Genomic DNA, 27,988 nt, shown 5'->3' on the forward strand with positions numbered 1-27,988 from the left:
CAACTAAATGATTGCGGATCCTGTCATTAGCTGGTATTGACAAATCCGCAATTACTTAGTTGCCAATCCAATAATATGTAGAAATATATGGAACGTTTAAAGTAAATTTGTTATGACATTTAATGGATGAAACAAACCATTTAGATTGCACTTTTTCAATTGTATGCATAAAAATATAAAATTACAGGAATATCTGTAGTCTGATCATTTGCGTTTCGCTGCGTTTTAGGATATTTTATATATTTTTCCATATTACGCGCATTCTGCCAATTTTTGTAGCTATACATTTTTCATAGATGCATAATCTGTAGATTGCACACAGTATGAAAATATATGTCAAATATGCAAAGTAGAACACGCGTCATAACGGTGAGTAGGCGGGGCAAATGTTTGCTTTTCATTTTTGTAATCATTTTACATTTCATGATAAGAAAACGAGTTTTCATAAACGTTCGCAGTCTAGTTATAAAGTTTCTTCAGTTGTGGGAAAGAATATTTGATATCTCGCTTTGTCCTCGATTTATTTTCAAAGAGTGTTTTCATTTTTCCTTTAATTTTGTGCAAGAAATTTGTATCTTTATATTGATTTTTAGGAATTCTATTAATTAAGTTAGGAAGCATCGAAGTTGTTTTAAATTACCTACAAAAGGGAAAAAGAGCTTTGGAGACTCTGATATTGGTTTTCATTAGTAATGGTCAGCGATAAGTGAGGCAATGTACGATATTAATACCGTGTCTCCAATTTTTATAATTATACGATTGGTCACAAGACCTGAAAGGATTTTTCTTCTTTTCTTGTTAATTTATTTGGATATCTTTTTAATTCAACAATATTGTCCATCTATCCTGTTTCTCATTAACAATATTATTCCTTTTTCTTTTCAGGTGAAGACCATCAATGAAGAAACGCTTCATGGATCAGACCAAAGCCCAATTACCGCAGAAAGCTTGCATTCCATGCAATTTTTCATCCATCATCCTTTCATAAAAGTATTTCTTTACGTCCCATTTCTTGAAGGATTCACATCTGGAATCTAAATAAAAATACTCAAGGGAGAACCAGTCTGCACTGCGACATAATTAATATACAAAATCCAAACTAATATACTGATATACTAACATACAACAAATATATAGATATTGTTTCCAAATGGTTTCCAAGGTGTTGGAAGAGAAATCAATGTGGCTAACATAGTTCAATCCCTAACGAACAATCCTCAACTTTTTCTATTATTGTCAATACATGAAATTTAAAGAGATATATAGAAGCAAACCATCACACTGGATGGAAAACCATGTTTTAAAACCATCACACTGGAACCTCACATAACTTGCTCAGAAGAAAGAAGAGAAGGAACCAATCACGTCAAACATATTCTAACCACTACTAATCTCTTCTATATTCTTTCTATTATTGCTGATATTAAATTCAAAGGAATCTACAGCATCGTTATCTCCAAAAAGCGACTTGATATTCATAAAACTTCGTCAGAACAAAGAAGAGAAGCAACAAACGATGTCAAGCATACTCAAACCACTATTAACTCTTCTTCCTTCTTTCCATTATTGCTGATATATAAAATTTAAAGAGATCTACGGAATCAGTATCCCCATGTGAGCTCAAAGCTCACACAGCCTCCTCAGAGCAAAGAAGAGCGTTCATTATCGTCAAACACACTCAAACCATTACTAACTCTTTCTACGTTCTTTCTATCATTGCCAATATATAAAATGTAAATGAATGTAGAGAAACAGCATCTGTAGAAAGCCACTCGGGTGTGTCATAATCTCCTCAGAACAAAGAAGAGAAGCGATCATTATTGTCAAACACACTCAAACCATTACTAACTCCTTCTACGTTCTTTCTCTCATTGCCAATATATAAAATGTAAATCAATATTGAGAAGCATCTGCAGAAAACCACTTGGATGTATCATAATCTCCTCGGAACAAAGAAGAGAAGTAACCAACATCGTCAAACACACTACAATCGCCACTGAATTGTTCTCTGTTCGTCCCATTATTGCTGAAATATAACATTTCAAGGAGTCTACAGAATCGATATCTTCAAAAAGACATAACATACTTCTTCAGAAGAAAGTTCAGTAGCCAGCGTGGTCAAAGATACTCCAAACGCTACCAAACTATTCCCTATTATCACAGAAGCGATTAGTTATCAAGAGAAAGCGACAAAGCGTTCAGCGACGAGTATAACTGGAGAATAAAAAAGTCCTGGAGCTGGGTAAGCGACGTGGATCGTAGTTACGAAGAGGCAGCTTAAACGTGGAGCGTTCATCGGTTCAGAAGAAATTCCTTTTGCCTTTGTCAGCGTTCCTCTGCACGAGATAAAGGATTCAGCCAGCCAGAATTCGTTCGTGCAAACGATAGAGAAGACAGGAACAGCGTGGCCGCGGGGATATTCGATTGAATAGCCGAATTCGATTACGTTTCGTGTTGGAGAAAATGGTTTCCGATGACGAGAGATGAAGAAACCCGAGGACAGGGTATATTTGCTGTATGTCGTATGGGCGTGTTCGTTGAAGTTGTATGCATGTAGAGGCAAAAGGAAGTGAAAATGGACAATTAAAGGAAACATGGGCATCGGTAATGCCATTGGCAATAGCACGCAGGAGTTCTGCAGCGACAAGTATAAGGACTTTCAGCCTCCAGATGGAGGTAAGTACTGATAGAATATTATGCTAAGTTATAAGTATAATAAGTGGGAAGAAAGGGTATAGAGGTCAAAATATTGAACTGAAGACCCTAATAAGGGAAGTCGTGTATACGAAGTAAAAATTGTAAAATGCAAAACAGTACAGTAATTGTAAATTAGAAATATTAATACAAAATTGAAACCGTAGGTTGCACGTAGAAACTTTAGCTCGAAATTGAAACTGCAAAATGGAAGCTTTAGTATATAATTCGGATTATAAACGAGGAACCTTAAGCTGAAATTCAAAGGTGGGATGATCCACGTGAAACAAGAACCGCAAAAGAGGATTATACAATTGTAAATTAGAAATTTTAATACGAAACCCAAACTGTAAATCGTAGGTAGATACCCTAGTTTGAAAATCAGATAGTAAATTGAAGATTTTAGCATAGTATTCAAATTAACGTTAGATATTTAAATAAAAAATCTGAATATGAAATTCAAAGAAGAAATCATACGCGTATCAACGAAAATTTCAAAAAATAATTACACAATTAAATAAACGCATCGAAAGCAGGTTAAAAACAGAATTCTATCAATAAAAAAAATACCATAAAGAAAGAAATTCCACCGGTAGGGAATCAATCGATATACAGGGTGTCTGAGCTACGTAAATGTGATCGTCTAAATATCTGGCTCACTTGTAATCGCGTAAGAGGATTCTCGTGACGAAGATAAATTATTTCAAGAGGCGAGTGAGGTAGACTTGAGAAAAAATTCCTTCCACCATTACAGGTGCTCCTTGAAATTGTGTAACTTTGTCTTGAGAATTTTACATTTCAAATCTTCACTGTGGTAAGGTGTCATGGTATTGGTTTTTCCAGAAGCAATTGTGCAACTACAATATTACACTTGCACTTTGCACTTCCATTTCGCACGAACCTTCCGTACACATTGCAGTCCACTTCTTCAGGGTAGACCTGGAACTGACGGTTTCAAATCCCATTATCTCCATGTACACTGATCGATATTTCTCTTGACTGATCAAACTGTTCAACTTCCAAGATCTGACCAGAAGTCGTTTAACTTGATCGGTCAATCAAAGTGGACAAAATGAGGCCTGAAACGCTTAGTTTCAGGATGGCGTTAAAGAAGTAGGCTACAGTGTGCAGGTGCGAAGTGCAAGTGAAGCAACTTTGCCTTGATATGTTTCTCATGTAAGCAGTACAATGGGTAATCAAATTATTTAACAAAATAACGTGTATGTAAAGGATAATACTGCCTACAGTCTTGTCAAATATATATTTCCAATCTACAAACATCACTAATATTAGCCTACTTAACTAAAAACGTTGCAAATACCTCTCTTCTCTTCGCCCCTTTCTTCTTCTTCTTTTCCAATTTCTTCACCCAGTTTACAGACTTATATCTTCCTTCTTCGTTGACTATCTCTTCTCTATTAACTGCCCAATTTCTAGAAACCTACACTCTACTATCACGTGGTCTGAATTTTAAATTTCCGTATTTGTCCCCACTCTTCTCTCAATATAATCTCAATATCTACAGACTTATCTTCTCCTTCGTCTTTGACTATCTCTTCTCTACTAATTGGCCAATTTCCAGTAACCTGCACCCTCCTACCATGTGCTCTGAATTCTAAATTTCCGTATCTGTCTGCAATTTCCTCTCAGTATCTGTTTCACTTAGAAGTTAACTATTTTAATGTGAAATAACGTAACGGTAATGTAATGTAATGTAACAGTTTGGTAACTCACGCATCAGCTAGATATTGAGGAGACCCAATTTAGCTGAGACACTCTGTATGCTACCAAATATAGAGACGTCGATTCCCTGGGATATTTCGGTGGCTCGTTCCGCATACGAAAGCTGCAAATGAAATTCAAAGAGCAACCAATCTCGTGTATCAGTTAGGTAGTCGGCTTCAAAATTGTATGAAGCAGCGACACGCGGTCCAGTACGAGAAAACACGGTGTGACAGTAATGTGGTTCACGTATCCGTTTCTGTTTCATTTTACAGAGCTATGGTGTGAACCGGTCTGGGACTCTTTGCTCTGCTGGCCACCGACCAAAGCATCTACGACGACCAAACAGAAATGCCCATTCGAAGATGTATTCGACGCAACCAGTAAGTATACACGTGTCACCGTTTGATGAATGCACATTTAAATTGCTTGTTACCTGGGCTGGTATATACTGTATGTATAGATGTAAAGCTGGAACGTAGGTAGAAGGAAAGTGAGTGAAGAGAATATCGAGTAATAATGTAATTAGAATTTATATGTATGGAATTTCCAAATACGTTTTGAAGATAGAAATCAGGTTTGGTGGGAACATGGTGATATGTTGATTGTTAATCAGTGAGTATTTTCCTAAGATTTATACACACAGTGGCTACAAATAGTATCTGCACAACATTGTATGTGTTATAATATTCACATACTAATCAAAAAAGAGTTAAAACGTTTTTAAAAATTAAAATCTTTCAGTTTACCATAGAAACAAATTTCTATCTTTTTTCTATGAGGCAATATTATAGAATAAATTTTTTATGCTTTGAAGGATTATAGAAAATAATATTTTCCTATATTATAGGAAATTGTTTTTCAAGAGTCAACTTTTTGCATAGTGCCAGTGAATTAAATCCCTATTTTTTCTATGATATAGAATTAGAAATTACATTTCTTATATTAAGGATTATAGGAAATATTTCTTATATCATTCTTTTAAGGATTTTATATTATTCTTTTAAAATCTTTCATAATATGACAGAGACATATTTCTGTTCTTTCTTTCTTCTGTTGTAATACAGAATGGAAAGTTCCTATACTTTGAAGTATAATATTAAATATAGGACGACTTTTAAATTTTTATTTCCAATAATTGTTACAAACCAGATAAAGTTGGATTTGCAAGATTAATATTCATCTGACAATAAAGCGCTGGACTGTTTGAATTGAAAGAGAATTAATTCTATTGTTGTACATGGAATGTGTCAGTGTTCTTTAAGAGGTTAAGCCGGGTTTTTAAATGAGAGACTGTGGGAAGAGAAATAAAAAAGTATTCTGTATGAGCAACCTACTGAAAAGGAACATCAAGAATAGAAGAAAATGCCAAAGGAACAATATAATGTATTCTGAAATGACTTAAGCTTTGTTTTCAATGAGTCATTAAACGTGAGAAGAAAAATGGGAGATATTCCGCATGAGAAGATCAGTGAGAAAACGGAAGAAAATTTCAGGAGAATAATTTAGACTATTTTTCCTTGCTTAATCCCTGGAAAGACAAAGGAAATGCATTTTCCATGAGAAAAAGAGCTTCGGATGTGGACGAAAATTCTAAATGAATAATGCAGATTTATTCTTAATCGCTTAAACTTCGTTTCCTCCGTAAGATCTTCAACGTAGGTATAGAAAGTACACCGTGCATAAAAAAGTCGGTACAAAATGCATTCAGAGTTCGAGAAAGAATCAGGAGACTAACCTAATGCGAGATGCCTTAAGCTTCGTTTCCAACATTTGACTATGAAAGAAAAAGGCTGACTGGTAATGAAGTAGGTAGCTTAGCGAACTACCGATGCTTATACCGAATTACTATACTGTACAAGAACAGATACACAAGAATAACAGATCTATACGAGGAATCTAAATCGGAATATACACACATTACGTCACATTAGACAAAATGTAAAAAGCTTCCACAACGTGCAACTTGAGAATGACCCGTTACTAACTATAGACTAACGAATGAAAAAGGAATCAAATATAAATTCCTATTCGAGGACTTGGCAATCAGAAAAATTAATAAAAATAATTAAACGCAGAAAACGTAAGAGATACGTAGAGAGTGCAATAGTGATGATCACGTGGAAGAAGTAAATATCTAACTTTAATAAATAAAGAACGAATAAACGTTTCCAATAAATACCAGGTAGACCTGAGAAACTACAGTTAGTATTAATTAATTGAATAATTTAATAGTTTGAATAGTTTTTTAATAAGAAGTTTAATAAGCACCATCTCGATTAAAGTATTTTTAACTTTCAACTAGTTTAACGGATTTTTTCCGGGGAAGTTTGTCATTATTTCAGATGTAATTAACGTCGTTGGCCAGGCTTTGAGAAAGTTGAATGCTTTTCGGTGTTATTGACTTTTTAATCCAGCTCGTCGAAGCGAAACCTTGAAATTCCACGGTGGCTGAAGGCGCATTTGCATGGCAGGACGTTGGCGGAAGAATGTTGACGAGTTCACATCGGCGATCAGAAATTCCCAAACGTTCGTACCAAATTCTAATCAAAGGAGAACCAAGTTCCTGAGTCAAACTCATAATCTTTATGGAAACGCTCCCTAAATAGATGGCGTCCCAAATGTAAAACAAATTTAAAGAGTCTCTCTTAAGTACTTCTAACCTAAATCGTTGCTACTTAACCCATGATTATTCCCCTTTGCTTGTTTTTCTTCGTTTCTTCGTCCTTCTGCAAGCTTTAAGAGAAGATAAGTTTAAGTTGGTATTCTGTTTTAGACCGCCATTTTTTCTAGGTGTACTTTAACTTTATATAAATTTCTAAAAAACGTAAAAAACGCTGACAAATTTAAAATGTAGGATTATCTCCATTAATCCTATATAAAAATCCTTTACATTCCAAAGAATTTCCGACGAAATTTGTAAGATTAGTTCAATCAGCGGAGAATAGAATTATTGTTAAAGAGAATGGAAAAAGACAGTTAAAGTGGGTTTGCCGGACGGTTAGTGGCAGTAACATGTGACAGCGTTATCGAGTGCAATGAAAATGCGACGAAGTGGGTCGAGTATCGGGAGTTCCCTGGTTCTCATTCTCACTGTCTGCTTGTTATTGTCGTCGTGAAAACGGAAATGTATTGCGGAGACCGGGTGGCAAGTTCAAGTAAGCTGCCCGTGTCAGCGAATCCCGGATAGGAATCGATGTCGTCAGCTTACGACACGACTCCGGTTAAAGGAGACCGGCCCTAAATATACATATAATATAATATATGTATAATATTAAACATATAATATTTAGTGAACAAAAATATTGTCACAGATTAGATTTTTGTATTAAATCCTCTGTAAATGTATAAAACGTATGGTTCCTTGTCAAATTTCTTCCTAAAATAGACTTTAAGTAGGAAGTTAAACAAATGCAAACCTAACCTTCAAGTCTGAAATATGTTTAAGTACAATTCGTCATGGTTAAACAGCTTTATAATGAAACTAAATATTTTCTTAGCGTCGTAAGATTTCAATTATTGCAAAATTGATACAAAAATCGATTCTAGGATAACTGGAATCGATATAGGGCCAAAAAAATGATTTACGAGAGACATACTAACTGATCTGAGAATGGTAACTAAAACAAAAATTTCGGTTCACAAAAATGCATGGTTCCATACAAATTTCTCCTTCTTCGTTTCCCCATTCTTCAAAGTAATAACTATAGCGACGGTTAATAATAACGACCGATAGGTTAGGACGATATAATGTATCGAATTACGATTATAATAGGTCGCTCTACACTATATGTATAACACGGTTAGGTTTGCATTGATTTCCAATTTGGTTTGGTCTAAGAATCGTTATGCTGATTCGCAAAGTACTGTCTGTTTAAACACCTGTGTGCGTAGATTAGATTTGTATTAGATTTCGAAAATCATTTTACTTGATTCACGATATATCCTCTGGTTAATGTAGACCGATGTTAAACAGCTGTATCGTGCAATCAGATTTAGGTTATGAACCGTTATATCTGTTCAAGGAACACCCCTTGATTAAACAGCTTTCCGATGCAATTAGGTTTGAGTTATATATAGAGCCAAATTACAAATGTACTGAACGTAAATCCTCATATTGATGCGATGAAATGGTAATAACCATTTCGACCGTGTGGTTACGTATAGGTTAGGAACACACAGTTTAAGTAACTCTTACATTCGTATTCCAATCTAGAAATTTTTATCTTCTGCTTTATTCAAGATGGTTTTATTAAACAAACAGTATACTAGAATCATTACGATTTTCGTAATACCAGTTTTTATTCGTATTTTACACAAAAAATAATTTTGCAATTTGGTATTAACAGATTTTGAAATCTTCTACCATTTTTAATATGAAGAAATGTACCCAGAAATGTGCAAATAAAGATAACTACAGACATCGCAATTTGACGCGCCTGAGCACTAGCAACCCGTCTTCCAATGCAATTTCGGCGGAGTTGCTGGTTGCCTACTGTCGGGCGCTTAAAAATTTACATTTTAATTTCATTTCACCGAAAAATGAACAGAAATGAATCATGTACTTGTTACATATATAAGACAAAAAATACTCTCTACAAAATACCCACCCCTAGTGTGGGTCCCATATGTTATACCGAAGAAATGTTTCTGTATATCTTACTTACCGGTTGCATATGCGTATTGATAAAAGATGTCTGCAAATATTTAAATATGTTTGTTTTACGAAGCTATATGCGATTTAAAAATGCTACAATGGAGGATTAAAATTTATGATTTCAAGAATGAAAACCTTCAATCGTTAGACTTTCCAAGAAAAAATGCGTCTCGCTCAATTTACCGAAGGCTTCCACCTAAACCCGAGCAAAAAATGTCGTTAAAAATATCCGATGCAGGCAATCCGATCTAGGATCGAGTTCTGTAAAAGTAAATCTCGAGGAAGATAACGGCAGAAAATAAATTTCACACTGAAACGAATCTGTGAAACAAGAAACGAAGCGAATGATTCTCGGTGATCCAACACCGAACTCTACGTAATACAGCGAGCTGGTATACTTCCAAGTCCCCTGACGGATTTTCGTATTGTAACAACACGAGGAATTTGCATGCAGGTCAGGTTGCATTCAGCGCAGTAGCGAAGTTGAATCGGGTACACCGTGGAGAATAGAAGAACGACAACAACGAGTCACATCTGTCGTTAATTCACGAAAATTTCTTTTCTCTGCGCGTCCTTCTTTTCTCCCTTTCCTGTTTTTTAGTTTCTTATTTTTTCTTCTTTTTTTTTGGAATGACTACGTCCTCGAACTATATACGCCACGTTTCTGGGATGCGTAAGTGGGTTAAATTGGGATGAAGTGGTCCATCCAGGATCTGAATCTTTGGAGATGATGAGGATTTTGGGGAATCTATGATATTTGATTTTTTATGATCTTTTTGTTTCTTCCTTTCCTTCTTCCAAAACCTAAATTTTTAGGATCGAAGATGGATTTTGTAAAATATTCTTGTCTGTGGTTTTCAGAAAGTTTTAATTTTGAATACCCTTTTTATTATATCTGTGTTAGACTTTCAGCTTCTTCTTTCTCTTCTTCTTCTTCCAAAATCTGAGTTTTAGGCTTGGATGTGAATTGTGGAGAATATTCTGCTCCATAGTTTCTACAAAGTTTTGATTTTTTATTTTTTTTATTATATTTTTGATCTATATATTTTTAGATCTTTCTTCTTCCTAAATACGAATCTTCGCGGTTGCTTAACTTTGTGAAGTATTCTCGCTTGTCCCTTTCCCCCATACTTTTAATTCTATTTCTTAGTTATTCTTAAATTAAGATTATATTTTTCAAACACTTAACAATTTTTCATGACCTAGACGTGACTTTCTTGAAATATTCTGACACATGTATTTTACAAGTATTTCTGATCTCCCTTTCTTATGTTTTAAATTCTCTTCAGCATCTTCTGCGCACTCACTTGAAACTAAACTTCGTCTTCGCGGACGTGAATTTTTTGGAATATTGTTTCATCTCTTTGAGACGTATTTCACATATTCTATTCTTTATCTTTCACTTTATCTGTACATTCGATCTATCTTTATATTTCAATTTGCGTAAATATTTCCATTTGCAGTGTTGCTAATTCCATTTTCAATTTCCTAAATAATTGTCATCCCAAATTATGATGTATCTTCGTTACAAGCTTAATACTGACGTCTGCTCTCATGTTGCACGAACATTTCCAATTTCAAATGCTGGTATTTCCATTGCTCATTATATTGCATTTCTCATTACAATCGTGGTTTGCAATCTAAGGTTGGTTTCCCTACTATTCCATAACCCAGTATCAACTTCTAACCTCAATTCGCACAATTTGATTGCGTACTTACAACCTAAAATTTCTTAGATACTCCAATCCCAATATTTCAATATTTCTAATCTCGATTTGTAATACACTCAGATTCAATTTTGAGTTTCTTGAACATCATTAATCCAATTCTCTAATAATTTTTAACCTTATCCTTTCCAGACTTTTCCTAACCTGCATTTACAATATTTCCAATGTTATTTTGAATGTCTACTTTCAGACCCCTAAACACTTTCGATCTTAATTTTCTAATTTCAATCTTTCAACGCCACTAACCTGAATTTGCAGTATATCCAGCTGCAATTTCAGTTCAGTTTTTATTCTAGTCCAAAGCTTCATAAACAAGATCACTTTCTAATATTCTTTTAATCATTTCTAACCTCATCATCTCCATACATTTCTAACCTCAATTTACAATCGCGACATTTTCAATTGAAATCGTATTTCCATAATTCATATCAATATTTAAAAATTCATAATTTAATAACAATTTAATAACAATCACAAGCAACAGTATGAACTGTTTCCAACAGATTTTCAAATAAGAAAAACTTCTGTTCTCCAAGATCTCACGTAGAAATGCGAACATACAGCCAACGATACGATGGAACGATTTATTTCTACGGAATACCCGCTTTCAGATTCGTTCTTCAATTGGAAAGAAGGGGAGTAGGTATTATCAACGCGGAGAAGAATGCTACTGCTTATTTTCTTCGACGTGTAATTCCTTTTTTTTTTTGTCGTGGCTTTTTTCTCTCCTTTTCTAGAATCACTTGAAAAAGTGGCTACATTGAATTTCCATGTCCGTTTAAATGCCAGCTGGCTGGTGGGCGGGGCTTTGCCACTTTTCAACTGAAATGAATACCTACCGAGCAGACGAGAAAGACAAACCATTCTTCGATTCCGGATACTTCTCTGATCATTAGTGAAGCTTCTGAATCTCTTGTTTACACAGTTTTTTTTTTTTCTTTCCTTTGATTTTAATGTCGCATCGACAGGATCATTAGCGACAACTATGCCTCGGTTGTTCTCTACTACATCTTCTTGCTGTTAGATTCCATACTATATTTGAGCTTCTTCTAAGTATTTGAGAGTATTTTTAAGGTGAATCTGAGACGTCAAAGTTGTACTTGAGCGAAGTCCGTATTTTTGCCCCTGTACAACTGTGTTTCAAATCTTCTGCACTCATAAAGCAAGTGGTTTGCCGATAGCATCTGGTTCCGTTCTTTTATAGATATTCGTGTTTATTGAAGCTCCTAGTTTGAGAAATCTTCTATCACGGGGTTGGCATGCGGTGTGCCTCAAAAATCAATACAGGTATTGTTCATCACTACGATATTCTGAAGATAATTATTACAATAATTAAGATACAGAAAATACTCGCGAATTTTATCAGTTAGTAAATGATTTTTTTCTTTTACCAATCAGAAGAATGCCATTTTTCATAACATTGTATTTTAATCTCTTTTCAAAAGAAATTTATTCTTGGGATTATCGCGGCTTAATTACAAAATTCAATTTTATTCAGAAACTTAATTTTATTTCTACAGAAAATTAATAAAATGCATTGATAATGTTATAAAATTAAATTTTACTTAAATAAAATTTCCTTTTCAATTTATATAAATTTAATATGAATTTTGTGTGAATTTCATTTTTCGATTCATTTAAATTCAATATAAATTTGATATGAATTTTATTTTTAAATTTATTTAAATATTGCTTTTAAATTTACATAAAATTAATGAAATTTTATTAATTAATTTTAATCTCAAGTTTAAAAATGAAATGTCAACTTTTTATTGTTTAATTGATACCTTGTTGTAGTATCCTCCCATTGCTTTTAATCATTTAATATAAGAAGGTTCTTCTATTAACTTGAAAAATAACCGCTTTTAGTTGAATACAAATCTGCCATGAAAATGATGTAATTTTTGGCGTTTCGAATTTTATAAAATTCTACTTTAATTTTCACCCGATCAATTGAAAATAAATTTCGGAATACATAATTTTTATATAAAATTTGATGTTGGTATGCTTTAAACCGTAGAAAACGATACTTCAATTTAATTTGAAACAAAAATAAATTCCACAACGAGAATTTAATTCCTGGAAGGTTTTTCATTATATCTTTATTTGAATAACGAACTATAATTAAATATAGCTTAACTTCCTCTTCTCATTCCTCTTTCTCTTCTATATAACCACATTGTTTTCAGCTCACTGAATATCTGTATATGGCCATGATTACGTTACAAGTTTTAATGTGGTTTAATTTGGAACACATAGTTCCTATTTCAGCGGTCAAAATTCACGTGTAGTCTTGACATTAAACAGGAAAAATCAGAGAACGAATGCCAGGTTTCAGTCTGTCTTCGGTTCTTTTCCCCAAGCTGCGCGTACAATGCTTCCATAAAGACAAGGACAATTAAAAAGACGAATGCTAGAGGCTCAAAGATCTCACTTCCGATTGCTGATCATCCTTGAAATGCTAGACAATTTTTTCGAAAATCTTCGAACTCTCTCAACTCTCTTCAAACATCAGAAATTCTTTCTTTCCGAGAAATTTGGAGAATATTTTTTTTTGAGATATGTATTTTATTTTTCACTTCAACGAACTGTTAATCTAACAAATTAGGGCGCGCACGGTTTTATTCGGGCAAGCTACGCCTCACAATAGTCACGTATGACAAACAGAGATTATATTACATTTTTTAATACGTTTATGAATAAAGTTTCCTTTTAAAATTTGTTTCATTTATATTTCCCCGATGAAATCTTTTTTATCTTCTATTATTTTATTTACAAGCTATGGCTTGTCCCAGTTGTTAAAGCCAATCTGCAAATGTTCATTATGAACGAAACACTATACAGGGTGTTTAATCTTATTGCACCCAGTTTATTCAACCCATGTATATCGTTCGATTTGAGGATCTCCGTACACCCCGTTGCTTAGGCTGACCTACTTTCGTTCGTGTAAGGAGGGTTGCACACGTACAGGGATCTTTCGGTCAATTTTTAATTAACGATAACTAAAAAACAAAGCCGAAAACGCGATTTTTTTATTCTTGATTTTCATCGTATTTTAGCTTCAAGAATCGCTCCTTACATTTTCTTACATCTGTAGCCGGACACCGTGTATGTCCATTATAAGAACGTAACAACTCGTACTTCTTTTATTCTTCAGATGTACTCGAGTTTGTGGGATATTCATGCCTAACTTCGTTTTCATGTATCGTCGCTCTGTTTCTTCCACCAGATGTTAAAGAAACCGACAAAAACTGTATCATGTAATGCCTTCGGTTTCCGATACTTACTGGAATATTAACTATCGTGCGAAATTGCACCGGTTTATCGAGTCACGTACTGGAAATAAGCTCCTCCAGCATTCGCATCCTGGAATTGTGGATCATCCCCCGATTCATGATGTTGCGAATCCGTTTACTTTCATGTGCGAGACTAGAATAACCCACGACATACATCCCTATTTCAGTCTCTGATATTTCCACAAATTTCAACCAACGTAATCCAAATAGTACTCAAAATCTTCTTATCTTCCTTTGTTTTATTTTTATAAGTTGTTAAATCGGATTGCAAGTGAAATGGAAATTTCTTGGAAAATTTTAGAGACATCAGAATGTTCAAATTATTACTATTGGCGTAGCAAATTCCTTATTTAATTTACATTTGTTGTTTTGATTTTTGGTAAAGTTTTGTTAGCTGTAATTTAGAACTGTATGGTTAATTAAAATCATTATGGGAGTTTTGTAAATTATTTCACTGCTCGGTCCTTAGCAATTATTATCATTTTGCAACTTCTACCAATTGTCAGTAATTGTTATAGTTATTACCATAATAATTGTTATTAATAATTGTTAAGGATTAAACAGTGAAATAATTTGTAGAGATCACAATATATTTGTGTACTGTACAATATATTTGGATGTTTAATTATTTAGTATACGAGTACATATTGAAAATAATTGTTATTATATTATTAATTGGTTCATTCTTTTTTTATCAGAATAAAATATCTTTCTTTCCTTGCAATCTGTATTTTACGTTTGAATTTTTGGAATTCTTGAGTTCTTGTTTCTCTTTGGACGCCTGACGACGAGCAATTTACTATGCATTGGTGGAAACTGTGTCGGTAGTTCACCAATTTAATTCACATTTACCGACAGCGTTGCGTTTGCTAAATATTTCGCAAATTTTATTAGAGACCAAGCAGCCGAATATTCTGTAACATTTGCGAAGTAATTGGAAATAATAAAATTTGCAAAATAATTCGCAGATGTTAAACATAAATAAACGTAATTAATTAGACGAGCGAGCAACCCGATTTACATCAATTTCTTTTACGAAATTCAAAGGTAAAATACAATTTGTCAAAAAAGGAAACTGTTTCGTAGCAATAAAACAAGATTTATGAATTGAATTTATTCGGTTTTCTCATAAATTAAAAGTTAAACGCATTAAATTGAATTGAATACTTTAATGGTCAATAATTTATATTAATGACAATAAATTGTAATTAATACAATAACGTGCTATTATTAATAACATATTAATATTAATAAATATCAGTTTAATCGATAAGAATAGTATTGGTACTAATAATAGATGATACGTATTTAATAATTTTTATCATTATTTCTTATTAGTTTACTGTGTTAATTACTCCTGGATCCCGCAAGACTATAATTAAAAAGTTATAAAGTTGAGGTCGATCAAAATGACAAAAGTTAGGAAAATTTAAAGATTGGCAAAACTATAAAAATTACAAAATAAGAATAAGGATTATAAAGAATTATACGTAAAATATATTGCCTCGAAAATAGCACAAATCCAGTGCCGCTTATAGGCGGCGTCCGCGAAATGACCTGTGGGTACGAGCGCCGATTATAGGCAGCAACCACGCGACGAAGTTTGGGTTCGGTACCCCATACATCGGGAATACACCAGTGCCATCTGTAGTCAATAATATATTTTTTCGTTATCGGCAGAACATTTTGTGTTGATTTTATTGACATATTAGATTAATCACTTCTTAGAAGTTACTCATTTTTGATACAACGTCAAAACGTTTTAAGCAATATATTTATTTCAAACATCCAAGCGATCGTATACTATTTCGTGCTAAAAAATCTGTTAAATCCATTGACAGTGAAACGATATTTCATATACGGTTCTTACAAGAATTATTGTTATTTAAGACTTAGGTAAACGTATATACTGCAACTATGCACACTGTGCGCATTTCTGGCGCGCGTTTCCGTTCAGTGACAGTACTTCGGCGGACTAGACTGTCGAAGCGAAAGGATTAAACCAATTTCCAAAACTCAACGTTTCCGTTTATCGCGCTAAATAATTGTGGAACTTGTTCAGGATTAGTTAGACAAATGTTGGTAGTTAGAGCTTGTTTGATTCCAGCCAAGTGAGATATTTTGGTTAATTACTAATCAAACAGTTTAATTGACCAAATTGGACAAGATAGTAAATCGATTTGTCTTTCTTAGGTTTTGTATAACGCTACAACACAGTGCAAAACAGTACAACCAACACTGCACCGTGCCTGATACCATCAGGGAAGCTCGCACTTGTTAAATTGAGCGTGCTGTTTGTTTAGAATCGGTGGAGAAGAAGTGCGGTTACAATGGTCGATGGGAGGGGCAGAATGGGACGAATAACGAGGAATACTCGCACGGCTGGGCAAACTACACAACTTGTTTGACACCAGAAATGCTCCGGCTGCATGGAAAAGTTTACACCAACACCGTCGAGGGTAACGTGAGTGTCTTAAAAGCTGGATTATTATCAGTTGAAATTCGAATTAAATGGATTAAATGAGAATCTGAATTGTATCCATTTAGATGGTAAAGCCAAATATTAATGTTCAAAGATGAACATTAATGAAATACATTAGGGGCGTTCAGACACAAATTATTTTAGATATAATCAAATTAGTATCTAAAAGCAAATAATTTTAAATATAGTCAGATACATGAGCAGCGTTGGAACAGAATTTTTTTTAAATGCATAAGTAATACTCGAATACGAATGATCTGGAATAGCGTCAAATACATGAAATTTGTTCAAGAACAAATTTAATAAAGAAACGATTTTTAACGTAAGATTTTTTTTTATTTATTGGAAATGAAAATTAAAAAATTGAGGTGACGTGATAATCCAAAGATAAGAGATTGATATATTTTTTTATTTGGTCGTATTGCAAAAATAAAACTGTTATTGATCACAGTATAAATATCCAAGAGCTTTTTGTTAGATAAGATTAAAGAGAATCAAATGATGGAAAAGAGTCGTGTAGCTATTGGATAATAAAACGAGTGGAAAAATGTAAAAACTGGAGATGCGTAATAATTTGTGTAAAAAAGCTAATAAGAATTAACTTTTTTATCGGTTGTACCTTTTCTTTGTTTTTCAGATGAAGCTGGACATAGCTGAAAAGACTCGAACGTTAGAATTCGTTGGTTTAAGCATCTCTCTAGTAGCTTTGCTTGCTTCGCTTGCCATATTCTGTCGTTTTAGGTAAATTGTTTATCATATTAAGATTTGTCTACCTAAAAGGTAATATTATTAAGTAATATTTCAATCACTATTTTATTACAAACCTATAGTGAAATTGAAATAGGTATTTTGGAGATTTGAAAGAAATCGATTGAAAGCCAATGTAAATAAACGTAATATACTTCTAAAATGTGGAAATTAGGCAAAGTTTTCTATGAATAAAAGAATAAAAAAAAATATTTTTTTTATCGTAAATACGAGCTAATATTCTGCCATTTAAAAGGGAATTTTATTGTCAAAGTATAATAAAATTAAAATAGATATTTATTTTGAAAATTTAAAAAAATCAATTAGAGCTCAATACAAATAACGATATTATACCTTTATAGTCATTTTAAAAAAGTCTCAAGAATAGAATAAACCTCAAAGACCAACTATGGGTTTGGTCATTACCACCTAATGACCAAATCCGCAATCAGTTGCCAAACCCAATAGTATATCTTCTTATTCTAATTATAGCTGATACTAGGCTATTTCTGTTTTCCATTTATCTTTATGCCAAATATCAAGATAGCACAATTATATAAATAATAATTAATCTCAGCAGAAAGATGGGAAATACAGCTGTTGAAGGGAATTAGGTTAAGTCCTTGCTAGAGCTTTATGATTAATGTAATGAAACCTTGATTGTGTCACACGGTTTCCGAGATACTGAAAAGCCATTTATTTACAAACAAGACACAAAGATTTCAGCACCTTTCTCGTTAACAATGCCACATGAAGATGGAAATAAATTACGTAGAACTGAGATGATAATATTCATGCCAATCTAGGTCCCTGAGAAACACAAGGACCAGGATACACAAGAATCTGTTCGTCGCCATGGTTGTCCAGGTCTTGATTAGATTAACACTGTACATAGACATTGAGGTCCTCAGAAGGAAGACTTATGGTATTCAACATGGCATTGGAAACACCGTAAGTGTTCCAAACTGTATTTGTCAACATACTGATTAATTAATATACCATGAGACACAGGAGATTATATATTCCTTACATTTGATATATATTTGACTATCGAATTGTCATTGTTTTCCACCTATACTGATACACGATTAGTCATAAAAGTCTACATTCATCGTCTGAAATTTGGAATAAATCCTTAAATTTGGAAAATATTATTATTATTATATTGCATATAAATTTGAATTGCAACAAGAACATTATCTTCAGCAATTTCTTTGGCATAAAATTTTGCATTAATTGAACATTTTCTGAAACATATATGCATTTAAAGAACGGCAACAATCTATTGTGCTTTTTTTAAGAAGTAAGAAGACACAAAAATGTACATATTTACATATACTTGTTGCACTTGCATGAGGTTATAAAAGTGTAGATTTAATATAATGTTAGTAAACTTGTAGCTTTTCTGTGGACATTAATAATGATCTGCAATCTTCGCAGAATTGGAGGTTTTATAATTTCTAAAGTAATTCCATCTCAAAATATACTGAGCAAATTCAAAAATATTTCATATTGGTACATAACTGTAAATGATTGTATAACAAAAGTGTGTGTAGAACTTTGTGAGCGATTATATATTAAGAAACTTTATATGAACGAGGTACATTTTTCTTCTATAAACACACGTCCAATCTGTCTTCATTTTCCAGTAATAAAGCTCTAAAGATATAACGCTTGGGCGCCTGACAGCGAGCAACCCGCTGTGCATGTAGCAGCTGGCCCGCCGTGTTGCTCGTTGTCAGGAGCTCAACTATTGTACTTTTAAAGCTTCGGTATTAAGAAACAAAGTAAAATCAAGAACGTTTATTAATAAAAAACGTTCCTTATTCCTTATAATTATATATATATCAATAATCTGAGGTTGTACATCTATTCTTTCATCAGAAATATAATTATCTGAAATAGTAATATTTATTAGGCATTATGTAATTATTATTAGATAATTTGAGTGAAAGACAATTTATCAATAGTAGTAGGAGAGTTAATCTATAGTTGTAAGATATTTTATATATTGGTTCAAGTTATTAATCAGACATAAATTTCTATGATTAATAAAATTGAGATTTAATAAAGGTAAATCAGTTTCAGATAAATTAACTTTAATTCTTCCAACAGAAATGAAACATTAAAAAGAAAGAAATAATCATATTAGTATCTTAATCTTAATCTTAATCAGTAATATCCTAATTAATTATTATGTAACAATAATTGTTATTTCCAAGAAATTAAAGAAATTGAAAGAGATCCAAGTGACAAGTTAAATTTATAATTAACAGACGTCAAAGACAGTCTAGTGTTAAAATCTACTTTCGAAACTCCTTTTTCTTAAAGCCTGTGCTCTGTGAGGCCAGCTACGCCCTTTTGGAGTACACCAAAACCGCTATGTTCATGTGGATGTTCATAGAGGGACTGTTCTTGCATAATATGGTCACTGGTAAGTGAACCGACGTTTATTCTTCAAAATTTCCTTTACATTATCAACATAGAAACTGAAGAACAAATATTTCACCAACCAATTTCGTGGCTCTAAGACGATTCAGTTCTAATTAAAAAATTGTTTGCTCTCAAGTTCTTGTTCCCACTAGGAAACTCATATCTTTCCTTTCCAATTATTCTTCTATTTTTAGCTTGATCACGTTGGTTCAGTAAAAACTTATTCTACTTGTTTGCTATTAAATTTTGAATCTTACCAATTTTAACAACTTGAATTTAAGATTGAAAACTTTTTGTGAAATAAAATATCTTCATTCAAACTAAAGATTTTCTATATTTTAGGGAAAATACTTATAATACTGATAACAAATTTGAAGTTCGTTTAGGAGTGCAAAAACAGCATAGCATCTTGTATATACAAGATGTTCTAGTCTTTTTCTAATTAAACTTTATAAGGACTTTCTATAGACATAAATGAGAAATGAAATTTACATAATTATTGGTTGTATGAAACTCTATTAAAAAGTTACAATGAAAAGAGAAAATACCAATGATTATATCTTATATTCAGTCTCCTGCTAATTCTGTAATTCAAAATTAATACCATAGATACCAATAGCAATCTCCTTTAAGTTACTAAATTTTTTATTAAAAAATATTCTAAGGTTTCTTCTTAAATTTCTAAATAGGTTTTATGAAATATTAAAGTAGTGATTTTAACTAGTGTATTTATCTTGCAAGATAAATATTAAATAATTGTAAGTAATTTTAAATATTAAGTATTTTGGGATAAGTGGAGTTGATAAAACACTCTGTATATCTACTAAGACATCTGAAACAATTTCCAAGTAACTGACCTAATTACCTAGTCCCAATAAATTTTCCATGTTACAAAGTCCTGCTTTGTTATAGGAATCAAAAGTTTAAGTGAAATTCTATCAAATAATCGCACCGTCTTTTACTTACTGTTCCAGTAACGGTGTTCCAAGAAAACTCATACTACAGGATGTATCGGTTCATCGGATGGGGATGTCCCGTCATAATGACGCTAGTTTGGGCCATCATCACCGCCTTCTATTACCATCCAAAGTCGAAGTAAGTCGGAGATTGCCACGTCTATAGGAAATGAAGCTATAGCTACATGAAATTCAGCTATGGGTGATTAAGATTCTAAAACTCATCCTCTAAGTGCATCTACCTAAAGTTTCCCTTCATTTAGTTAGACACCATGACAGATTTATTGAATACCACTTTCGGATGAGATTGCATCTATTATGGAATGGTGTAGAAATCTATTGAATCCTCAACTAAATCTTAAATTTTCTCAGCTGTAGAGAAAATTGTCCATGTAAACTTTTTCATATTTTTACAAAGAAGATAGTAAGTTTCACCAGAATTAAATACACTTCCTTCGAATAGTTGATAAATTGTTTGAACAAGAGCCAATTTTTCTATATGTAAAATATATAATGAAAATATATTATATAAATTAGTATAATATGATGTAGTATTTAATACTTGGATCTCCAATTCATCATCAGTTCTTGGTAGAAGTTTGTCAAATAAGAATTGTTTATGGTGCTTGTATCAGATTTACCAGATGCTGGTCTGGATACAATCTGTCTTCCTACTTTTGGATCCTAGAGGGACCTAGATTTGCAGTGATATTGGTGAGTAATATCAATTTAGAAAGATACATTTTAATTTGCAACAATGGCTAGATACAGGAAACTATAGAAATCTTTGTATTGATTTTGATCCTTCAGCTCAATTTTCTGTTTCTGCTGAACATCGTCAGAGTGCTCGTGGTGAAGCTTCGACAGAGTCACACCAGCGAAATCGAGCAAGTCTTGTAAGTAATTCACATGACAGTAACTTTTTCTAAGAACGAAGTAAGTGTCACAAGCAGAAGATAAAGTAGCTAAGATACAACGAGTTGTCCAATCTTATCAAGCAAAAAAGAACAAGGATATTTAATTAATAGACTTCACGAAGGTTGGGTCAACGTGTTTACACTATACTCACAACTTTTTAATTAAAAGTAAGAAAGTAGTGGCTAAAGAAAATAATTGAATTTAGATAATTAAATATAAGGGAGGGAAAACATTATATAGCAAGATAATGTAATATTACATCCAATGTTGTAATATTAAATTAAATCATTTAAATTAAATATGAAAATGTTAATATTTATACATATAATACGTATTATTAATACATATAATTATTAATTAATTATTATTAAATACAATGTAATATCAAGGAATCGTATAATGCTAAAATATACAAATAACAATTAACGTACTACTTCAATATTTTATGAATAATGGTAAAATAATACAAATTCTGATCTTCGAAAAAAATATTTTGCTGAATTACAAAAATAATTCTAACATCCTTTGCTAATTTCTTTCTTACAGGAAAGCTGTGAGGGCAGCTGTGGTGCTTCTGCCTTTACTAGGCATCACCAACGTGCTCTTCATGATCGAGGTGCCCCTGCACAACGTGAAGAAATTCGCCTTGTGGTCTTACTCTACGCATTTCCTTCAATCCTTTCAAGGTCTCTTCATCGCAACACTGTACTGCTTTTTGAACGGCGAGGTGAGACAATTGAACTTAAAAATGAACAAATTTCTCTATTTCAGTCTTCTTTTGTTTCAAATCGAATATAGTATATTATACATCTAGTATAATATAATCAGTAGATTAAAACCCTAAAGTGATTAAATTATGGAAAGAAAGAAGGAAGAAGACAGAGCATTCTTAGCAGTACCAAAACTAAGCTCCAAGACTAAAACTAATAAATTATTATTAATGACTTTTTCTGATAAGTTACTATATACTTTATGTTTTAATCTTATACTAAATTTAATATACAAAATTGATCAACCACCTTCCAATGTTCCAAAATTGAATCACAACTAATATCAAATATCCAATTTTTAATCTATTAACATTAAATATAGTAATTTACAGTAAAAACGAATCAAAAACCTGCTAATATTCCAAAAGTAAATTACGACAAACCAGAGATTATAGTTCATCTTCGAACAATTCATACAAAAACACGGCGTTTCGAATTTGCAGAGCGCTAATATATCCAAAGCTCGATTTAGGCTGAGAAATAAATTACTCTAAGGTGAGGGAGGCGCAGTATCGCGTAAACATTAGTCTGGATTTATCAGGCGTGGAATTTAGGTTGTACTCACATTCCACCCTACTCTTAATTAAATTATTCAAATATGCATTGCAGTAAGTGAATGGTTGGTTTAGTGATACGATTAAGGGCCAATTATTGTCTGGTACACACAGGTGAGGCTCGCTCTGGACAAAACTATTTCTGTCTACCTTTCTCTAAGAGGAACTGACTTACAAGCAAGAAGACAGTCGACATTCAGTGGTTGTCAACCCCAAAGAATCGCGTCGGGTGAGTGAATTAATGAATTTATTAAATATTTATAAATTGTAAATCATCTGAGTTTCTCTTATAAATTGCTGGCTTTCATGAGATTTAAGTGGAAATGCAATTGAAAATTCTTGGTCAACTTACGATTCTCCTAAGTTTGATTAATTCCACTTACAAAAATATAATCCAATGAATTACAATTTTCCTAGTATCGCATATAATTCTTTATCAAATAAATTAAACCAAAGACGTGTAATTAGAAACGATGATTTATTATTTGATACAAGGTAAGCCGGATAATACCAGGATATATTTTCTATTTATCAGAGTATGTTAATATTTACAATTCTATGCTAATAAACAAAGATCTGTTTGACAGGGGAATAATCTATTAAAATATTAGAACAAATATCAAAATACTAGTATTTGAAGGGACATTCTACGTATAACACTCTGATAAAATAAAATTGAAATGAGCTTTCTCACATGATTTACGATATTCCAAAATGATCGAATATTTCTTCTCATTATTCCATACATTCATGCATTTAATTGATAAATTAATTAACAAATTATATTACGATCTTATTAACTTAAAAATTCCTATTTATTAACATGTAGCAAGGAGGGAATGAATTATTAATTAATTAAATACAGTGGAATCTGACGATTGGGGAATTCTGAGAAATATTTTGACAAAGCAGTGTTTATCGTAAGCAAATATAAAGCAAATCCGTGTTTTGGATCGTTCGTTTGTATGGGCCAAATTTGCCCTTTGTTCAAGCCGTGTTTGACAATTCATCGGCAAATTGCAACTGCAATTGTAACTGCAAATTATCCAAACTGTGCAAATTGTAATCGACGATAATGTTCCGCGATTCACTTTGACTTAATTATTATCATTACTATTGACGTATAGCAAGCGCGGTGAATTATTTAAATAAAATATTTGCCTTTGAATTAATTAATATTGTCACTGTTGAATTTCAAGCATAAGAAACTGTTGAAATGAAATATTTGTATTTGGATTAATTGATATTACTATCGTATAACGAGAGTGTGGGTATTATAAAAATAAGATATTTGGCAAACAAAATTAAATTAAATTGATCAAGTGAAATTATTTGATAGGCGATTTCTCAAATTATATTATCCACGTCACATTTGGTTACATTTAATTTAAAACATTTGCTAACATATAGCTACACATATTGACATTTCGTTTGTAAATTAGCAGAAGTCTAATATTTGAGAAATACACACATAAATGCAAAATATCATTTGCCAAATATTAAATACAATAAAAAATTATTGGCAATTAAATAATTCCTTAATTCACCATTTGACAACTAAAGTACGAAATAATTCAGAGAAAAATCACTTGTTTTTTTTCTTAAATAAACTGACACACAGTTATTTCAATAATATGTGATCTTCCCTTTTACTAATATCATTTCCTAACAGTCATCGTTTAGTAATTTAATTACTGAGTTCCTATATTATAATTATTCCCATCTGTTATAAACGAGGAAATTAGCCAAAAGTTTTACAAGGCAGAGATAGCAGAAAATTTCTTTAGCTCAAAAAATTGTATTCGTTGAGGAGCAGAAGATCGAAGAACGAAAAGAATGAGAACAAAGAAAGTGACGGAATAATGATTGTTAATACGTGCAGTGATCGAGATGGAGGAAGAGGAGATAAGACCCAGCGGATGGATAAGACTGTGCTGTCGAGGTGGAAATACTCCACCACCGGACCGACCTGCCGAGTGAGTAATGATCGAGGAAACTTCGCCATTCCGCACTTAGATCATTACCAACATCGAAGGTTGATCCTCCTCGCAACATCGTACCAGTAGGTAAAAACACGCAGACACGGAAGCATATACTGTTGCATCTCCTCTTCTATGTCACCACTTACATCATCCTAATTAAAGGAAGCTCTATTAGGTTTCTTCTTCAAGCTGCTGATGAACCTACACCATGATACACTTCTTTTGGATGTATTCAATTTTATCTCTTCAATTGTTTCTTCTGCAATTCTTTTAAATATTATCAATGAAGTAATTAACCTTGTTGTTTTCTTTGGGTTGTTTTTTGCTTGGTTTCATTTCTTCTATCCAATCGGATTACCACTATATCTTGATGGAACTTTTTGTCCTTGAGTCGAATTTTTGTTATTTACAAAGATTAATGGGTCTGCAAACTTGAGAGATCTTCTTGGCTCTTCCTAACTCTCCCTCGATGTACTTAGTTCTTTTAGAATTTGTTAAGTTTCACTGGTCATTTCTGGACTCTTTAAAGCTTTTAAGACCACTTTTTACACTATTGCACTTCTCGTAAAGTTCTTTAAAGTTTCATTTTCTTGCTTCTATCTCCCCCTGGCTCTCCTTCGGGCACCATGGTTCTTTTAAGGCTTTTTTTTAACTGTATTTGGTTCACTTGAGTTCTCTCGAGTTTTCCTTCAATTTGCATCGCTTTATAATATTCATGAATTTTTGTAGAGTTTCTTAGTTTTGGTTCTCCTTCGCTCTCCCCGGCTCTCCCCGGCTCTTCCCGGCACTTCCCGACTCTCCCCAGCTCTCTTCGGTTCTCATTCGTTTTCTCCGGTTCTTTTGAGATTTTCAAAGTTCTACTGGGACTTTTCAAGCGTTTTGAAACTCTTCTTATGCTTAGATTTCTTTGCATTCTCCTTAAATTTTTGGGAGAATCTTTTGGTTCTAGCTCTTCCTGCCTCTTCCTCGTTTCTCTCACTTCTTCTGAATTGCTTTATGCTCTATCGTGTTTCGTACAACTTCTTCAAACTGCTAAAATTTGGAGTTTTCTATTAATTTCCATACTTGCTGTTGCCATAATCCATTAGTGTTTGGAAATATATTAAACTCTATCAATCAGAAACTAGTCTGTCTCTTAAACACTCTTCTCACAATTTAGTTCTTCGCGTGCATATAGTTAGCATAATTGTTCGCTCTTTGTGTAAATAATTTGCATGACGTGTAGCTCACAATTGCTTTGAAATGCTCAGTTTGTACAAACCAGTCCGTTTCTCAATCTCACTTGCTTTTACATTTAACTACAATAGTTTTTTTATTGTTGTAAAAGAACCTCTGGATTAATTAACGAACACATTGTTTCATTTAGTAAATAAAGTTAAAAGATAGAAACTGTATCAACGATATTGCAAGCAGTTGATTCTTCTCTTTCAATTTGTTTCATCTATATAACTTCAATGTTTTCAATTGTTTTTCTATTCTTTGTGCAAATATTTCTTCCAAAATGTATGTTACGCGTAGGTGTATTTCCGTTAAATTCACAAAAACCAATATAACAATGAAAACTCTATGTTCCAATTAGTGTTCCATGTTCAGAAAAAAGTATTGTTGTAGATGACCCCAATGATTTGGTGGAAGCAATACTAGTTTGCGATTTCAGAACAGCTGTCTGACCATGGAGCCTCTCTGGACGAAAGCTTCAAAGTTCCATTCAGACCATGAAGATGAGCTGTGAGCTTCTGTGGATCATGAAAAATGGACAACCTGAAATTAATCTAAAGACTCAATCGTTCGACTTTCAATTAGTAGAAATTTGATTAGAGTAATGGATGAAGATGATGAGCACAGCGTAAAACTTGACCTGATTAACATTCTGAATGTTTCAATAAACTTCTTTACTCGAGCAGCATGGCCATCAAATTTTGTAATTTCTAGAGACATTGTAAGATATCTATGAAATGTTAATTAATAATTTACTGATGTCTGATTGAGTGGATATTGAGGAAGAATGATGGATGGAAGTCTGGAATTTGAAGATTTTTTGTTGAAAAGTTGGAAAGTAAATTGTATGTGACATAAGTCATAGTGAATGGCACGAGGAAATTGTTAAAGATGATTATTAAGAATTAGTGAATCGTGTGAATATACACTTCTCTTCATTTTCTTCTTAATGAGAATTATTTCAAGCGACATATCATAGAGAATTGAAATGGTACCTCTACAAAAATGACTAATAATTAATCAAATTCAGGAAGTTAATTTTTTTTAATAAAAATGAGTTGTATATATTAAGAAAAGAATTTACGAGAGATACATTCAAGTGAGATTCAATTTATTTTTTGATATCTTCATTTGGAAGAAAAACGACAGAAGAGAGACGTTTATAGATGTAATTGACGTACGTGTATTGCTGTTTCTATTTTTTAAAATATAATCGTGGCTGATAATGCATCAATTGCGTCCTATGCTATTTATCTAATACATTAGAGAATGCACCATGTGCATCTTGGGAAGAAATTAATTCCAATCAGAGCGTAAAAGATATTTGACAATATAAGAATTTCAAATTAAACAATCCAAAATGTCAAATAAATTAAGAGAACGTTCTGTAATCTATGCTTATAAAAAATCGTTATAATAAAAATATCATTTTTTTCTGGAATTAACCCAGACAAAAAGAAAATAAAATAAAACTGGGAAACCAGAAGGTTTTCAAATATCCTATTGTAAATATTTATTTTATGGGTGAGCTGAAGCTTTGATAATTAATTGTTGATCAACAAATTTTCATTGAATAGCTGTAACACTCTCTTCATGAATTATAGACTGACTACTGCGACAGAACGTACTGTGTAATATTTTTAAGCTTTTGTCAAACGGCCCAGGGTATTTAATTTGTAAGGCTAGCTAATTAGCGAGCGCATCATCGCTTGTATGACTTTGTAGCTGTGAGTTTTTTTAAAATGTAAATAAATTATCGTGACATGTACCCTGTTTGATGAAGTTTTTTGCAGAATTGTGACTTTAATTTTTACACTTTCTATAAGCATAAT

At 32.6% G+C, this 27,988-nt stretch overlaps 1 protein-coding gene across 5 annotated transcripts; it reads left to right on the plus strand.

Annotated features, from left to right (window-relative positions):
* The first annotated feature begins 1,028 nt into the window (after positions 1–1,028).
* On the plus strand, positions 1,029–27,933 carry Pdfr (Pigment-dispersing factor receptor). 5 transcript variants are annotated; one of them, XR_004464955.2, is made up of 13 exons: positions 1,029–2,676; positions 4,692–4,799; positions 16,400–16,560; positions 17,216–17,319; positions 18,132–18,276; positions 19,657–19,759; positions 20,733–20,853; positions 21,350–21,428; positions 21,525–21,610; positions 22,179–22,359; positions 23,071–23,185; positions 24,839–25,022; positions 26,596–27,933. XR_004464955.2 is itself a non-coding variant. In XM_033342456.2 (13 exons), exons 1-13 carry the CDS (start codon positions 2,595–2,597, stop codon positions 26,606–26,608), a joined length of 1,392 nt encoding a protein of 463 aa, XP_033198347.1. In that variant the 5' UTR covers positions 1,029–2,594; the 3' UTR covers positions 26,609–27,933. The 5 variants fall into 5 exon arrangements, 1 of the variants encoding a protein (XP_033198347.1); XR_004464957.2 differs by having other exon boundaries at positions 26,601–27,933; XR_004464956.2 differs by having other exon boundaries at positions 24,839–25,018.
* The last annotated feature ends 55 nt before the right edge of the window (positions 27,934–27,988 follow it).

The sequence above is a fragment of the Bombus vancouverensis genome, chromosome 16 (assembly GCF_051014615.1).
Source record: "Bombus vancouverensis nearcticus chromosome 16, iyBomVanc1_principal, whole genome shotgun sequence".
Classification (NCBI taxonomy): Eukaryota; Metazoa; Arthropoda; class Insecta; order Hymenoptera; family Apidae; genus Bombus; species Bombus vancouverensis.